General features: G+C 34.9%; 3 protein-coding genes and 1 pseudogene across 3 annotated transcripts; 2 read left to right on the forward strand and 2 right to left on the reverse strand.

Moving 5' to 3' along the window:
- Nucleotides 1-1,081: 1,081 nt before the first annotated feature.
- On the reverse strand, nt 1,082-3,641 carry LOC104724059 (putative glycosyltransferase At3g07620). The gene is made up of 5 exons (XM_010442506.3): nt 2,813-3,641; nt 2,581-2,711; nt 2,054-2,399; nt 1,625-1,950; nt 1,082-1,550 (listed from the first exon to the last, which is right to left on the reverse strand). Exons 1-5 carry the CDS (start codon nt 3,326-3,328, stop codon nt 1,208-1,210), a joined length of 1,662 nt encoding a protein of 553 aa, XP_010440808.1. The 5' UTR covers nt 3,329-3,641; the 3' UTR covers nt 1,082-1,207.
- A 2,802-nt stretch (nt 3,642-6,443) lies between these two features.
- On the forward strand, nt 6,444-6,854 carry LOC147934365 (uncharacterized). Its single transcript, XM_087472604.1, has one exon. The coding sequence runs from the start codon at nt 6,444-6,446 to the stop codon at nt 6,852-6,854; it is 411 nt and encodes a 136-aa protein (XP_087328730.1).
- LOC147934366 (uncharacterized) lies at nt 6,839-7,878 on the forward strand. Its single transcript, XM_087470845.1, has one exon. The coding sequence runs from the start codon at nt 6,882-6,884 to the stop codon at nt 7,860-7,862; it is 981 nt and encodes a 326-aa protein (XP_087326971.1). The 5' UTR covers nt 6,839-6,881; the 3' UTR covers nt 7,863-7,878.
- A 542-nt stretch (nt 7,879-8,420) lies between these two features.
- On the reverse strand, nt 8,421-11,279 carry LOC109127319 (uncharacterized; annotated as a pseudogene).
- Nucleotides 11,280-17,134: the final 5,855 nt, after the last annotated feature.

The raw sequence follows: 17,134 nt of genomic DNA on the forward strand, positions 1-17,134 counted from the left end.
TCTTTACCAGTTCGTTTAGTCATGTCAAAAACCTTTCGCAAGCTCCTATATAGATCTACTGTGAAATAACAAAGCAATAATGAAACCACATCTATTTTCTATTTTTAACCTAGTTGACACCGGTTCACTTCGGTTATGTGCTTATCAAGGCCAATGAACTGGAATGTAAGAAAACTGAAGATATGCTAAAGAACAAAAAACATGAATGCATGATGCAAAAGACAAGTTTGTTGAATGATGTTACCTCTGTGGTGATCACAGAAGGAAAATAAATATATAGAGTCTGGAGTGCAGTGTCTTTTTTTCTTCTTTTTTTTTTTTTTTTTTTTTCTTTTCTCCTTTTTAACTTAGGTTTTTAACTTTCTGGTTCTTATGATTATCTGTTTTGGATTGTAGCATAGTATGAAATATGTTGTCACTAAATATAGGGAGATTCTTAAAAATAGCATGAAAATAAGTTTTTTTTCCAAACTTAGATCATCTCCAATGGTTTTCTCTATTTTTTCTTCTATAATAGAGATGAATTTTGCTTCAATGGTTTTCTCTATTTTTCCCTCTATAAAATAATATTCCTAATAGATTATATTTTTATTTTACAATTAACACCTTTTATTTTAAAAAATTGCAAACTAATCCATTTTACTTTAAATTTTGTAAGATTTTCATAAAATTATCTTTTGCAAATGGCAGTCTCAATATTTTAGAATGAATATTTATACAAAATCTCTAATATTCCAAAAATAGCACCAATTAATCATTCAAAAGTAAATCTGAAATTTAAAATACTAAACTCCATCCCTCAAAACTATATAATAAATGTGAAATTAAGAACTCAACCTAAAAAAAAAAAATTCTAGAAATTAATTTTAAATATTTTAATGTGTTAAATAGTGCTATTTTGGAGATTTATGAAATGTGTGCTACATTTGTCTATAAAACTTGTTTTAGTGCTATTTTAGGGTATGAGTAAACTGGTTGTAACTTGAAACTAAGAAAGAACAAATGTGTTTCTTGACAAATTTTCTTGAATGAGTCAAAAGATTTCAGTGATATATCCCTGCAGAACACTAAGGTTTTTAACTTTCTTTTAACTTTCTTCTCCTCTGTAATCATTATCGAAAGATCAGCAAAAACCATTAACTGAGTTGAATACAGTTATAAAGGTAGTGGTGATAACCACTCAAATGCATTCACATAAATGTTGTTTTCACCTGGTTTTAATTCTATGAACTCGGCTGTACCAAATTGAATGCAAAATCATATGGAAAAGATCCAACTTCACCGCTTTCTTGTGCCACAGGAAATGTTGCTGCACCGCTTTTACCCTTGCTTGCATGCCGATATATCTCTCTTCCGGTATCGACAGCAGAATGTTTCTCAGATTTGGGATATCTTTCTCTTCAACAAACACTGCAAATTCCTCCCAGTTCAAAACCTCGAAAAAAGGAGGCACGTAGTTGTCAGCAATGATGACCGGAACACATTCATTCATGATAGCCTCGACAACCCTAGGAGTGTGGACTTCATAACCTCTCGCGCATATGCAGTACCTGTTGAAATGAGAATTTGAACTTCTCAAGAACCAAAACCGTATATAAAACGTTTCATTGTAACATTATCTTACCGGCTGCTTTTCATGTATTCTCGGTATTGTTTCTTGCTTTCAGGGTGACGAGGCATTGGACCAAAAATCTTCATGTCAGGTTCTTTATTCTCCCAAAGCTTTACTAGTATCGGACGGAGATATCCGTGCATGCTTCCAGCAAAGAATGCAAGAATCTTCCTTTCGGACGGAGCTTTTCCACCTAGGTACTCAAGAGGAGACTCGGCTGAGCGTATATATGTGACCGGTAAAGCTGTATCACTCCCAATTCTGAATCCTTGGGCAACATTTGAGTTACAAAGTGCTCGAACGCTATTCCTCATGGTTTTTTTTGTCAGTTTGTTCCCCTGCCAGTTTCAACCTTCAGAGCTTTACTCAGCAGATCTTAAATCAAAGAGACTCTCATTGATGTAAAAGACAAAAAGAAAGACAGAAAGAAAATAATAGTACCCAATCATGGCAAGCAACAAGGAAATGATCGGCTCCACCAGTTCGGTTCCAGAACTTGTACTTTCCTGCTATCAAATCGACATATTCCTTTAAATGGTCTGCAAGGCTCCTTGGTGTCTGAAAATCCTGTCCCAGAGAAGACCTAAGAGCTTTTATGCTGATGGGTATGTAGAACAAATGAGCCTTCCTTGGATCTCTTACTGTAAACTTCTTGTTGCTTTCCATGAGTTTCATGAACCAACCTTCTGAGGCATAAATCCCTCGAGGTATTGACGTATGAAATATTGGTTTCTCTCCTTCCTTATACACATACACTTTGAGTTTCCTCTCCATCAAGTCGTAACTCCTAAAATAAGCAACACATAAAGTCTTTGACATATATCACCACTCTTAATCCAAACACTCCAACATCTCAAAGTTAGCTAACCAACAGTAGTCTCTTAAGTCTCTACATTTTACTCTTTTATAATAAGCGTGTCCTAAGATTTGCAGAGAAAAACTGAGATTGAATTCATTATAAGGCTGACCTTTGAAACTTGGAGATATTTCGATAAAGCGAGGCACTAAGTCCAAGAGTGTCATGCAAAACAGAGGCTTTCTCAATCTCTGATCTCACAGAGAGCATTTCAGAGTCTCGAGCTGATGACCACCGAGGCTTCTACACAAAAGAAAAAAACGAAAATGGAATGTAAGATAATATCTTTCAACAGTTTTTTCTTGAATCAAAAAAAATGAGAATTCAACAATCAAAATTCTTACAGGAGATTTAAAAGAAGAAAGACTCTGGATCAGCAACGAGTTCATCTGAGATATCGAAACCGCAGCCCCTCTTCTCTTGTGCCTCCTTATAGACAAAACATCACCTTTCCTACTATCTTTACCCCGAACTAAAACCGAAGTTGGATCTGATTCTGAGCTCTCAACCACCATTTTAGTCTTCCTCAATGATATATTTGGTCTACCAATAACAGATACATTAAACTCTACCTTCTCCTTACTAATTACAACAGCATTTTCTCTACCAAGATCCCTCTTTACAAATTCCTCATCATCAGAGAGATTTATGTAATTCATAACAGAAACTTGAGTGACATTAGAATTGGTTAAGTCAATCACTGAAACCTTAACTGGAGGAGGAGACCAGTAAAAAGAAGGAATACCAAAACACTGAACAAGCAGAACAACGAAACCAACTGTGACAATGGTTCCCAACAGCAATCTCCGGATGTCGGAAAGATGAAATCTCTCCAATCCGGTAATGATTCTAATTCTCATCACCCCAACTCAGGATTAATAATCACATCAAATGAATTGAGTAAGAATCAAGCAAGGACAAGGATACCTCCACTTTGTTCTTGTCTTCTTCAAGATTGAGCTTGAGAAACTAACCCGAAACAAAACGAGACCATTAAAAGGAACCAATCTTGAATGAATCGAAAGTGAAACAATCTTGAATCGAAAGTGAAAGGTCTTTAGTGAATGAATGAACCCAAACTAAAGTGAAACAGGTGTTGTGTCTTCTTACTAAAATAATTTTATTTATTATATTAGAGTGTGTATTGGTGAGACATCACTTCTATGCCAATTTAATTAAACTACTATCTAATAGTCCAAAGATGGTCAATAATGTAATAAAAGTCATCTAGATTAGCACCATGCTAGAACACAGTTTGAAATTCATTTTATTTATATTATAATTTTAAAATAAAATATAATTTATATAATTATTTTTAAAACTTTTTTTGGATAAAACATTATACAATAAATCATATGCTAAATATGATGACATGAAAAAAATATCTATTTTATAAGTTTTATATTGTTAATTTTGTAATTTTATGTATGAAAAATGGTTATGTTTGTTGTTTGTTTTTATTTTAATTTTTGAACTTGTTTGGTGAAAGTATTTTAATATGATCCGTGCTTAGGTAAGATTTTATTTTCAGTTGCACAATAAGATCTCGGAAATCACGATTAAATATGATAAATTATGAAGATTTTATTCCTTTTTACGCCTAAAAATATATTTTTATGTCTAACAGTATATATTTTGTAACAATAGATGCATGGAATACTAAAGCTTTTATTTAGGAAATTATATAAATCATTTGAATATTCTCTTTAAAAAGATTCATTTGGATATTCTTAAATGTAATCATATAGCGCACAGATTGACCAATTAATCTATAATGTTCTTTTGTAACCAACCTATATTTAATGTATAATATATTTTGTAACTAACTTATAAAAATTATATAGCCTACAAAAAAAAGTTGTGTACTTACGTTTTATTATATAGGAGATTTAACATCGTCTATGTTACATAAAGAAAACCAAACTAGTCTTCAAAACCATAATTTAATATCTTCAAAAATCAAAATACTAGTCTCAAACAGTCAAACTGGTTTAAGTTAGATGGCTTGGATGTTTACTTAAATGGAAGACAAAATAATAAGACTCTTTCTTTGAAGAAGACACGTACGTGGCTGGATTCGATGTTTTTTTTTTGTTGTTGTTGTTGATGATGAAGTGACCTTAGTCGATGTTCTTAAAAATGGTCCTCGAAACACTGGCTAGTAATTGGAAATTGCAATAACGTAGATTAGAACGACAACTCGTAGCTTTCCTCACCACTATTACATTTTGTAATAATCCCCTGTCTAAGCACTCTTGAAAAAATGCCGATGTATCGTTGCCAGCGAACTCAAAACACATTTTAGCTAATAAACCCTATTAATTAAGGGGAAATTGATTTAAAAGGACATTTTTTCTTCAATTTGTCCCATTATGCCTTCTACGGTACATTATTGAGTATGCCTAAACTACCCTTAAAAAAAATTGAAACTAACTTTTAAGCAATTTTAAAAATTTATTTCCCTCAAAACAAATAAATAATATAAAGAAGAGATTGCCAAAAGGTGTATTTGATGAAAAAAATGTGTTTTAACATTGACAAAAAATATTTCTGCAATATTTTGAATACATATTCTACTAATTTGATATATTCTAAAGATATTAGATTATGAATTCTACGTGCTATACATGTTCTAAATATGGTCGTATACTAATTCTACGCATTGTACTTGTTCTATAATCTTTAGAATAGATTTATCTTCTAAAACTTGTAGAAGTCGGAATTTATATGTGTTCTACAAAAACTAGAATATATGTTCTACACATAACTCTATATTCTAAAAATATTAGAATTTGTTTTCTTCACTTTATACATATTCTACAGAAGTCAGAATATGAAATCTACATTTTTCATGTGCCCTGCGGAAATTAGAAGATATATTCTACATCTTATTCTATTTTCTTCATAACTTAGAAAATATAGTCTACAAAGTCTAGACTTATGTTAAACAAGGTAACTGAATCCTAAATTTAAGGAAACAAAATATTTACGTAATCCCAAAATTATGGAAATCATATATATTCTTAAGATTATGTTCTAACAAGTTTAGAAAACGTGTTCTGAGAGAGTTTAGAAAACATTATTAATCGATTACCTTAGGTTTAAGAGAGTTTTTTTTCATTCTTCACGCTTGTAAACCTAAATTTTGTGTTCTTTCATTCAAGAGTTGATTTTGCAAAATGTTGCAAATCTATGTAACATGTGGTATATGGAGATGTATCGGGCAAAGTGAATGGAGATTTATTGTTGATGAAGAAAAACGTGGGAGACTTCTTACTTTTCAAGCCAATTCAACTCTTGAAGAGCTAAAGATGATGGTTTTGGAAGACTATGAAATACAATCTCTAAACATGGTTGATGTGGAATTCAGTTATTTACCCTTTGATCTCAGTGTTGATTCTCCTCCGGTTGTTATGATGAATGATCGCCAAGTGAAAAATTTTGTTGCTTATTGGAGAATGAAGAATAACATACGGTTGTGTGTGACGTTTAAAACCACAGTTAATGATAGAAGTAATATTGATTTGAATAAGGAACCAAGTGATTCAAGTGAGGGAGGCGTTGACAGTCTCCACCGTGAAAAACAGCAAAAAATTGTGAGCAAAGCAAAACCGAATGATTGTAACTTCATAACTTCTAAGGACGCTGAAGTTGGTGCTAGATCTAAGATGGTTGATTCTATGGTAAAGAAGGCGTAATATTTCAAAAGCAAGGAAGCTTTACAGGCAAGTTTAGAAATTTTTGCCATGAAGTATAACTTCGATTACAGAGTTACTAAATCTGGTACAAGATTATGGTGTATACGCTGTATTGATAATGTTTGCAAATGGTGTGTTCATGCTGAGTGCTTAGAAGGGTCTACGTGTTGGAAAATCAACAAGTATGTGGGTAGCCATACTTGTGCTCCTTCAAGGAAAATGAAATTTGGTAGAACACCTTCAGCAAGAACAATCGGGAATCTCATCAAACATAATTATGAATGTCAAGGAGGGACCTAAACCCAATGACATCATTAATATTATACGTACGGAGAATGGATGTGAGCTAACTTATTCCCAAGCTTGGGAATCTCGTGAGTATGCAGTTAACGAAGTAAGAGGAATCCCAGAGAAAAGTTTTGCTAAGATACCTAACTACTTGCACATGCTAAAAGAGGCGAATCCTGGTATGCATACAAATTATAATATTGATTGTGATGGTAGATTCAAGTATCTATTCATTTCATTTGGTCAATCAATAAGAGGGTTCTACAAGAAAATTCGGAAGGTAATTGTACTTGACGGAACGTTTTTAAAGAGCAAATACAAAGGAGTTCTACTAGTTGCTACGACCATAGATGGTAACTATAATTTGTATCCAATTGCATTTGGGATTGCTGATTCTTAGAATGATGCTTCATGGGAGTGGTTTTTAATGCAGCTTAAGGTTGTTATTGCGGATGACAAAGATTTAGCTTTTGTGTTAGATCGACATATATCTATTGGTAAAATGATTGGAAAAATCTACCCGTTGGCTAAACATGGTATTTGCATCCACCACTTGATAGGTAATGTGGTAACAAATTATAAAGGAAGAGGTGTGGCTGGTCGTCTTGCAAAAGCGTCAAAAGCTTATAGAGTTGCTGAGTTTGATAAACATTTTGCGGAAATTTGCAATATCAGTCCGGCGATTGGAGGTTATCTACAGGAGGCTGATGTGAAAAAATGGGCTAGATGTCATTTTCCTGGATATAGATATCACATAAACACCAACAACCCTGTTGAATCAATAAATTCAGCTTTAAGATCACCGAGAGAGTATCCAATAATTCCTTTGTTAGATAGCATTAGAGAAATGTTAACCCGCTGGTTTTATGAGCGTAGGGCATTAAGTGAGCAGCAGAACGACCCTTTAACCATTGAGGTGGAGAAGAAGATTTCTAGAAGAATAGAGAAGGGTGAAAAATTTAAAGCTTATCCTATTTCTCAATTCATATTACAGATTAAAGGTAGAGGAGTAGATTTTATTGTTGATTTGGAGAAGAGGACTTGTTCATGTGGAAAGTTCGACATAGGAAAACTTCCTTGTAGACATGCCATAAAAGCATGTTTTAGTATTGGAAAAAATCTGTACCCATACGCTGATGATGTGTTCACTACTGCTGCATGGAGATCATTGTACGAGGAAACCATTAATCCTATAGGTGTTCCTGAAGATGAATGGTGTGTTCCCGAAACTGTTGGTGATGTAAAAATTATACCACCTGAGACAAGAAGAGGAGCTGGTAGAAGAAGAAAAAGAAGATACGAATCAGTGGAAGACAAGATAAGATTGTCACAAGGAGCGAAGAGGCGTAAGTGTGGCCGTTGTGGTAAAGAAGGCCACAATAGATCGACATGTGAAAACACGATCTAATAATAGGTTTGTTCAGCAACTTTTACACATCATTTCAAATACATGTTTTAGTTTCTTTAATTTAACATTCATTATTTTTTTTCATCTTCGCAGGCTGGTCTTGCTAGTAAAATGGAGGCTAATCTTTGAGGATTTATGATGTAGTCTTCTTTGTCACTATTTGGAGTTCACATTATTGGATATCTTATGTTTTTTTATTTTGAATTTCTTATGTTTCAAATACATGTTATTGGCTTTCTTATGTTTTTTTATTTTGAACTTCTTATGTTTCAAAATAATTGATGTTTTGTTTTGGATGTTATTTTGAATTTCTGATGGTAAACAAGATTTTGTTTTGAACGTTGTATTTGTCTTAATCATAGAAAACAATTAAATGGTAGTGACATATTAAACAAGCTTTTGTTTTGGACGTGTTTGAAATATTGATGTGTGTGCTTCGTTAGATTTATGTAACACGTAAAGCTTAAAAACAAAAGCTAAATAAAATTTTCAGCAATAAAAAACATGAAGTGAGTGACATACTACAGTCGCAATAATAATCCTAGCAAAATCTTAAATTTAAATAAGGTCTACAATATGAGGCAATATAGATGGAGGCTCATACTTTCCCATTCGCTCAATGAACACAGGATCAGATGCTGCTTCCCACAAATCAACTGCAATCTTCGTACGAGCTTCTTTAATGTTGTCATCGTTCAAACTCATATCTAGGTTAAGCATATGACACTCTATGTATTTAAGTGCATACACTCCGTAGTCAGAGCATGACTTATTAAGATTTGGTGGCACTGAAGCAAAAATGATAGAATATGGAGCCACATGAAGATATTTACCATAGGTTTTGGTCTGAACTTCCTTCACAAGTCGAGGGATGAGGATTGCAAAAGGATCTACATGACTTCTGTGGGTGCGACCAGAACAATCAAATACTTCAACTGTTCTTAGGCCAAAATTAATGCACAGAGATATCCAGTGATTATCATTGACGAACACAGGAGTGTAAACTCTGTCGAAGTCTAATGCCCATTTCTTCCCCGTCTTTCCATGAGAAGGCAAGTCACCGTTGGCATAACCCAAGATCATAGAATCCCATTTGTGGCCTTTTTTATCTTTGATAAACTTCAAATATTCGATTTTGATTTGCATGCTAAACAGACAATTCATGAAGCCAACATGATTTGACTTCAGTCGGCCTAAAGATGTATTCTCCCGAAATATATACATCATAGCATCTATTTCCTGGAAAAAAATATAATGGACAAAAATCAAACGTTGACAATAAAAAATATATTGACAAAAATAACATGAAACGTACGTGATTCCGAAGCCAAACGTAGCTTGTCATGACTCGACTTAGTAATTCATCATTAATTACACTCGGACCCAACTTAAGCATTCTGCAAAAAGAAAACATTGTGCATAAGCCTCATTGAAAAAAATAATAGGAAAAACACAATTGAACAACTTACCCCAGTGTTCTACTCCATGCTGCAAAAGCATTGAATCGATCATCAGAAACAAACACCAAAACAGAATCCTCATCATGTTCACCCTCGTTTCGAGGACTCCGATTTCTGATGTCATCTTTGCACAATACATTATATGTAGGATCAAACCCAAGTACATCTGTCTTTTGAGATAGGTGTCCTACTGTTTTTTGTAAAAATTCTTGGGAATCCAAATGAAGATCTATTTCACTATGATGAGTGAAAATATCATCAATTAAAAATGATTCATCCTGTCAATACAAAAAGTTTAACAAAAATATTAACACAAATTATTACACCCACGTACATACATATCCGATTACATATTCTTTTAGAGTCTTAAAAAAACACAACATAACATAGAGATTTAAGTCTTATGTACCACAGATTTACCCTTCTTTTCTGCTGGAATGGATGGTTGCTCAACCGTGGCTTGAGTGCTTATTGTAATTCCAGCTGAAGTTATAGCATCCTTCAACAGTGAGACATCCTTTTCTATTTTTTCCAGTCGACTGTCAACCTTCTTCTCAAAACTCTTGAAACAAGTCTCAAACACATTAATAAAAGACTTCATTTGTTCATTTGTTGCAGCTCGATGTGTTGTTGCTGCTCGCTCATAGAGCAGTTTCTTTTTCCTCCTCTCTGCACCATGATCAGGTTGTCTCTTTCTCTTGCAACCTGACTCTTCGTCATTAGCAGCTTGCATACTCTCACCACTCTTTGTTGCACTAGACCCTTGATTTCTTTGCACACCTCACTGCCAACATCATCTTTTACTTGATTATGTTCACCGTCCACATCATCAACTTGTACAGTTCCCCAAATATGGTCTCCAAAATCATTTTCAGAACTGATCTTAGCTTTCAATGCATCGACTTCACCATCGCTAGTTTCTTCACGCCATAAAAACTCCATGGAGTCAACAATGTCATAATCGCCAGTAATAGATATGTATGGATAAACAATATCCTAAAATAAAATAAAATAAAAACTGTTAGAACTTAAGATTAAACAATGACATCAACTATTAACAAAAAAACATGTGATAAGAGTTGGATTGGCAAAGAAAGTACCTTTGGTCCAAATGTACTTTCTAGTTGTATGATATCATCATATGATACTTTGGCTGCGCCTTTCCAGTTAGAAAATCGAGGAGCTTCTCTAAATTCTGTGATAATCTTTTCTCCCAACAACTTTCCAATGTCTAGAATTGCCTCCATCACCCATATTTGAAATGCATATGAGAAACCATCTAATGCATAGCTATTGATCTTCTTCAAATCTTCTCTTTTTTCTATGATAGACTTAGCAAGACTTTTAAAAGCTTTAAGACCCCAAGGATAAGTCCTCACCTTATCAAGATCCATTACCATCTGGATGTATTTGAGTGGAATATACTTTTTCTCATCCTTAGCCATAACCAACCCAGCTATCACAAGAAGATACACCAGTCGGATCTTATCTACCTCATTCCATTTGTGAATTACAGGTAAGTGCACATCAACCAAGCTCTTAATGCTAATCGTCAGACCTTTTCTCTTCATCAATTTGCTCCAAAACCCACCATCATCTTTCCAATTCTCTAAATCACAACTAGAATCGGCAGTGCATTTGAGCCCAGTCACAACATGAAACTCTTGCATTGAAAATCTGAGTGGCTTCCCTCCAAACACAAACCATATCTCTCTTTTTTCTTTGTAACCAATTGCCTAGACATCATGCTGTGTATCAAACGCCCTGAATACCCTAAACCATTCTCGTAGATTGAAAAGACATGTGAAAAGACTGGATCATTCTTCACTTTCTCATACTCTTTAGGTAATGCTTGTTTGACTTTGCCCAAGATAGAAATTCGACAGGAATTGTTAATCTTCTTCACTTGTGGCTCAAATCCATCTCTAAATAGGCGTTTAGGAAATTCTGTTTCCATAGCTACACAAAAAAAAATTTAAGAAAAATGAAATTCATTAGTATGAATCCAAATCCCTATCCTAACACATGATGAACATGATCGATTAGCTATACTAACTGTAAACTATTTTTAAGTTTACAATCAATGAAGTCTTAACATATAGAAACTATATTGACATCAACCAAAAGCAAAATTTGGAGGTCGATACATTATCAAATTTGGGGAAGAAAAAACACAAATTTCAATCGATACATTATCAAATTTGGGGAAAAAAAATTGTCCCACAACAATCAATCACATATAGAAACTATATTGACATCACCCAAAAGCAAAACATGTGTTGCCGATACATTATCAAATTTGGGGGAAAAAAACACAACCACAATAATCCAAACAAACAATTGCATGCATCGATTGAGAGAGAGAGATAGAAATCGATTGGAAATAAATTTGGGGAAAAATTTTGAAATAGATTTGGGGAAAAAACTTAATTGTGTCGAGAGAGAGAGAGAGAGAGAGCGAGAGAGAGAGAGAGAAAGAGAGAGAGAGAGAGAAGCTACCGGAGTAGTCGCCGGCAGAAGAAGCTACCGGAGTCGTCGATCCTCGCCGGTGGGAGAAGCTACCGGAGTCGTCGATTCTCGCCGGTGGGTTACAAAAGGGTGTCGATATCTCCTGAGAAAGAGAGAGTAATGTCGAGATTTTTTATTTTTGGTAGGCGAGTAATGTCGAGATTTTGTAAAAAAAATGAGGAAATAGATTAAAAAAAAGAATTATTTTTTTTATTAAATTTAGGAAGTATACAAAAAAGAAGAAATACAGAAAAAGGAAATTTTGGTTTTTTCTACAATTAAGGGTTTAATTGAGTTATTAAGGGTATAATTGAGTTTTTCTGTATTTTAAAACCTACTCTACCAAACTTCAAAAAAAAAGCATAATGGGACACATTGAAGAAAAAATGTCCTTTTAAATCAATTTTCCCATTAATTAATCATAATTACATCTATGTCATTACTGACTTAAATAAAAATTCATTAACTAAATTAAACTATTTGTAGGCGTCTAATTTGAAACTAAATTATACTTTTTAAAAAACCAACAAATTAATTTCTTTTAAAATTTTAATAATTATTCATGTTTTATTAAAATAAATTTTATACAAATTTTTTCACCGCGTTAAAATTATTATTTACTTTCAAATAGTTCACGGATAAAACATATTTTTATATAAAATAAACGTAAATTTGAATAAACAAAAAAAAGAATGATTTACATATTTTATTTTATACAAACAAATATCAAATCCCAAATACTAATTTTATTTAAATTGATTTATCCGCACTATGTGCGGGTTGTTACCTAGTGACATTGTAGATTAAGAGATCTTGAATCAGTCAAAGTCAAAATCTTAATCAAGAAGACCGGTTTTGTTTGACTTATTTTGGATTACAATTAATATACTTTCGGTTCAATCTTTTGGTTTATTCTAATTTCAGTTTAAACATGGTTCAGATTAAGTTTCCTATTAATCTGAATTTTGAGTTAATTTTGGCCATGAATGGTTGTTGGTTTTTAAATGAGTTTTAGATTTTGGTTTTTGTTTTTTCTTAGTTTTTGATTTTTGATGTAGATTTTAGTTTTTGCAAAATCTTGAATGGTAACTTAATTAGTTTTTGTTTTTTATATATAGTTTTTGATAATAAAATTAGAATAAAAATATTTTAGGAAAAAGGAAAAGAAAAAAGCCAAGTTGAAAAATCCACAAAATGTGGTTTATGGATTTTAGGAAGGTATTGTCAAAATCCTCCAAAATCTGGTTTTCCTAATTTTTACAAAATCTATTTTTCTTTATAATGTGAATGACTTAAAAAGTGGATTTTGCATAACCAAAACCTAAAAACTAATACAAAATCAGATGTCATTCAAGGCCTTTGATTTATTTTGGATTAAAATTGGTTTAATTCAAATTTAATGGATTTGGATTACTTTTGGCTTTAACTATGGTAACCAATCAAACCCCAGATTTTGAGAGAGATAAATAAGAGATTATAAGTCAAATAAAGAAGATGAATATGTTCTTTGCCCTATAAAATTCTAAAGCAAGTTTAGGTATGTATACTCTCACTTTCGTTACGCTATGGGTTACTCTAAAAATATCCCAAGTCGTTTATATTTTCATGTTGGATTCAGCTGGGTTACTAAAAAACCTAGACTAGACCCAACCTTGAAGGAGAGGCAAAGTTGTTGGTTTAGATGTGAAGATGTATTGGTTTGTCTGAACTAGTGTGTCTGTGTGATTCAAGACGTGATACATGATTGCTGTTGTTTTATGTGTGTGAGAATTTTATAGAAGGTTTGAGAAGGCAATATTGAAAGACGTTTTGAGGATGAATTGAAGAGGAAATTGGAGTTTTACAAGGAAAAGGAAAATAGCAAAAAGGAAAAAGGTATTTTCTTATGAAATTTGGAAATCTTCTCCTATGGTGATTAGAAAGTCTTGATGGGTATATAAAGAGGTGTTAGGCACGTCCTAGAGAGGCAAGAGAGATGAGAGATAAAGGTAATAATCCTAGAGATCTTTCTCATTGTGTGCGGCTTAGTTTTGCGGTTTGGTGCTTGTGTTGTTCAAGCTTCTTTGTTCGTCGGTGTGGCATGTGTGTGAAGGTTGCTCCAGAGAGTTGGAGATCTGATGTCTAGGCTCAGAGGGAGTTTAGCCCAAGGTTAGATTATCTTAGTTTGAATCTAGGCTCGGTGTGAGTTTAGTTAAGGGTAGAGATTTCTCCTTAAGATTTCATGTTATAGAATGAAGCGGTGAATTAAGAGGGTTGTGCTTGATTTACGCGTTTGTGAATAGGTTGTATTTGCTTTCTTGTTCTAGTGGATTCGAAATCTGGACGTGGTCCCGGGGAGTAGGAAAAACCAAACCTCGTTAACAATGCTCTTTTGTTATTTACTTTCTGCACTTTATTATTTGCACCTTATATGCATTTACAAGTGGTATCAGAGCGGGTTCTCGATAGAGATTCAGTCTAGTTTCGGGCAGATCAAGGGTGAGGATAGTTCAGGGAGTAAGGCAGAGCTATGAATCAGTTGTGATGAATTCATACAGAGAAGGCACGTTTATGACAAGACCATCGTTGCTTGATTCATCGAATTACGGATATTGGAAGGTTCGTATGCAAGCGTTTATTAGTAACCTTGATGAAGATTGTTGGAATTCGATTAAGCTTCATTGGGAGCCTCCTAAAGTTGTGGATGATAAAGGAGTTGAGAGTCTTAAGCCAAGAGATAAGTGGACGGTTGCAGAGAAAAAGCTATCAAGTTGTAATTCGACGGCTGAGACAACGATTTACAATGCTATTGATTCAAGCCACTTCAAGTTAATTTCTCAATGTGTATCAGCTCATAAAGCATGGAAGTCATTGGAGAATATGTTTGAGGGTACTTCAAGTGTTAAGAGAACTAAGTTGGATATATTGGCATCACAATTTGAGAATCTAAGGATGGAAGAAAAAGAAACTGTGGGTGAGCAAAGCATAAGAAGAAGACTATGAATGTTGTTACCAGTGATTCTGAAACTGATTCAGATGAAGAAGAAGAACTGAAGAATTTTGTGGCGTTTACAACTTTTGAAGATAGTTCTGAATAAGTGTCTGCATCAGCGTCTGCATCAGTGTTTTCAACTGCTTCTGAACATGAATCTGATAGTGATAGTGATGTACAGGATATGAGTTATGAAGAACTTGGTAAGAGTTATGAGAAGTTGTATGCACATTGGCTTAAGATAGTTGAAGAAAATTCAGTTTTGACTAAGATCTTGGTGACGATGGTTAGTGGTAGAGTTTCTTCGTGATGTTTTGTACCCTAATGGTGGTCTTTGTGACAGAGTTCTTGGTGACGCCGGTCAGTAGTTGTGCTCTTGGCGACGCCAAATACCTTGGTGGTGGTCTTAGTGACGCCGGATACCATGGTGGTGGACCCAGTGACATTTGTGGCATTTGTGGCGGTCCTTTTTGGACATTTTTGTGGCTTTGGTGGCGGTCATGTGGGACGTTTGTGTGGAGTTTGTGACGTGTTTTAGTGTCTTTGTGACGTCTCCGTAGCCTTAGTGGCGAGTGTTGGCCGTAGGACATTGCGATGTTCCTGCGAGAGCCATAGAGGTAGTTTTGGTCAGTGTGGTACTCGGTCGAGCTCAAATTACTGCTCTAGAGATTCAAGAGGGGACAGTTAGGTTTCTGTGTACCATTATCTCGAAGGACTTTGTGGCCTGAGGGTATATTTGGTATATCGATTTTGGGTGACGATCCGAAGGCGCACTATAGAGTGATAGCCCGAGAGCGAGATTAGATTTCCTGATACCTTAGCTTGAGGGCTGAGGCCCGATAGCGAGCTGGTAAGACTCGAAGGCTGAGGCCTGAGAGCGGGGGAGATGCATGAGTTGAGAGCAAATAATGTCAAAGACGCGGGTTATTGGCCAGATTGAGTCCTTATGATTAGTCGGAGGATGTGTGGGCCATAGGTTTGGTTTCACAGGAGATCTTTGGTTGTTGGTTTAGTGCTAGATTCGAGGATGAATCTGTGCTGGTGGAGGAGAATTGTAACACCCGCGACCAAAAATTAGATTTTTGGTAGGGGTGTCGATCGACATAGCTTGTGGTGTTAATCGGTTTGATTTTAATCCTCCGGTTTGCATGCTGGTTTAGGAGAACCCTAAGACTCATGTTTATTAGGGAAAACTTTCCAAGTCTTTTAGCCGCTTTTTCACATCTCAGAAAGAAAGGAGAAGAGAACAAAAGTCTCTGTGAGAGTTCTTTAGGTTTTGATGAGTTTTTTGTCTCTGTGGGGTGAGTTTCTTTCTAGAGTGTGTAGATCCAAGTCTTGGAACATGGTGGGAAGGTTTCTGTGGTGCTAGCTTTGTCGTTTGGGTATAGATTATCTCATCGCTTTAGCGAAGGTGAGTGCATGACCATGTCTTATCTAAGCTGAGATCTCTGTTTCTGTGACTTTGTGTGTTGTGTGGTTGTTTCTTTTGGTTGTTTGTGACTTTTTCTTGGTTCTTGAGGCTTGGATTCTTTCCTGGGATCGTGTGGGACGAAAAGGAGAAGTTTGGAGGCGAGATTCGGAGGTTCTGTTCGAAAGGAATCGCTGCTCGACATCGGTGTCGGTCGACACTAGGATGCTGTCGGTCGACACCAACGTGAGGATGACTCGAGGACTTGACGGGTGTCGGTCGACACCATGTGGAGGTTTCAGTCGACACTGTTAGGGATTTGGGGAATGTCGAGCTGGTGTCGGTCGACACCCTTCTATAGCAACAGGTTACGTCATGTTGCTTTGTGCATTGCCTGGTTCGTTTTATTGTTTGTTGATTGTGGCATGAGAGATCTTATTGCTTGTGTGTATAGCCCAGTGGATGGAAGGATTGCCCCACTAAGGACTTCTGGTAATACTTACGCCTCTCTTTTGTGTTGTGGCACAGGTAAAGGCAAAGTGTGATCGTGGGATCAAGACCGTGAAGAGGAGGATGTACTATAGGCTCAGTTGTTTTCTATGTGTCTTTGTTAGGATGATAGAGTGGAACTTAGTGGTCTAGAATGGATGTTAGGATTGTTGGTTTTATGATTGTTTTATGTTCTGGATTATTGTTGGAATTGATTTGACGTTATTTCTTTAATCGTTATTGGTTATTGGATTTATTATTGTTATCCGCTGTTGTTATTGATTGGGGTAGGTTGCTAGTGAGTATGAGATCACTAGATTTTAGGATATTAATTCAAAAAAAACGGGTCAGGTTGTTTCAACAACAAACATAGATAGAGTGGAAAAACATAAATCGTTGTTGATAGATCAATAAGAGCTTGGAGACAGAGGCTACA

The sequence above is a fragment of the Camelina sativa genome, chromosome 11 (genome assembly GCF_030686135.1).
Source record: "Camelina sativa cultivar CO46 ecotype springtype chromosome 11, ASM3068613v1".
Classification (NCBI taxonomy): Eukaryota; Viridiplantae; Streptophyta; class Magnoliopsida; order Brassicales; family Brassicaceae; genus Camelina; species Camelina sativa.

Bases quoted from the DNA above. Each gene is read 5' to 3' on its own strand.
- LOC104724059 (XM_010442506.3), bottom strand. From the start codon at position 3,328: ATGAGAATTAGAATCATTACCGGATTGGAGAGATTTCATCTTTCCGAC. The intron at 2,400-2,580 runs GTCAGCCTTATA...TGCTTATTTTAG, and splicing joins AATATCTCCAAGTTTCAAAG to GAGTTACGACTTGATGGAGA. The intron at 1,551-1,624 runs GTAAGATAATGT...TCATTTCAACAG, and splicing joins GAATACATGAAAAGCAGCCG to GTACTGCATATGCGCGAGAG.
- LOC147934365 (XM_087472604.1), top strand. From the start codon at position 6,444: ATGAATGTCAAGGAGGGACCTAAACCCAATGACATCATTAATATTATA.
- LOC147934366 (XM_087470845.1), top strand. From the start codon at position 6,882: ATGCAGCTTAAGGTTGTTATTGCGGATGACAAAGATTTAGCTTTTGTG.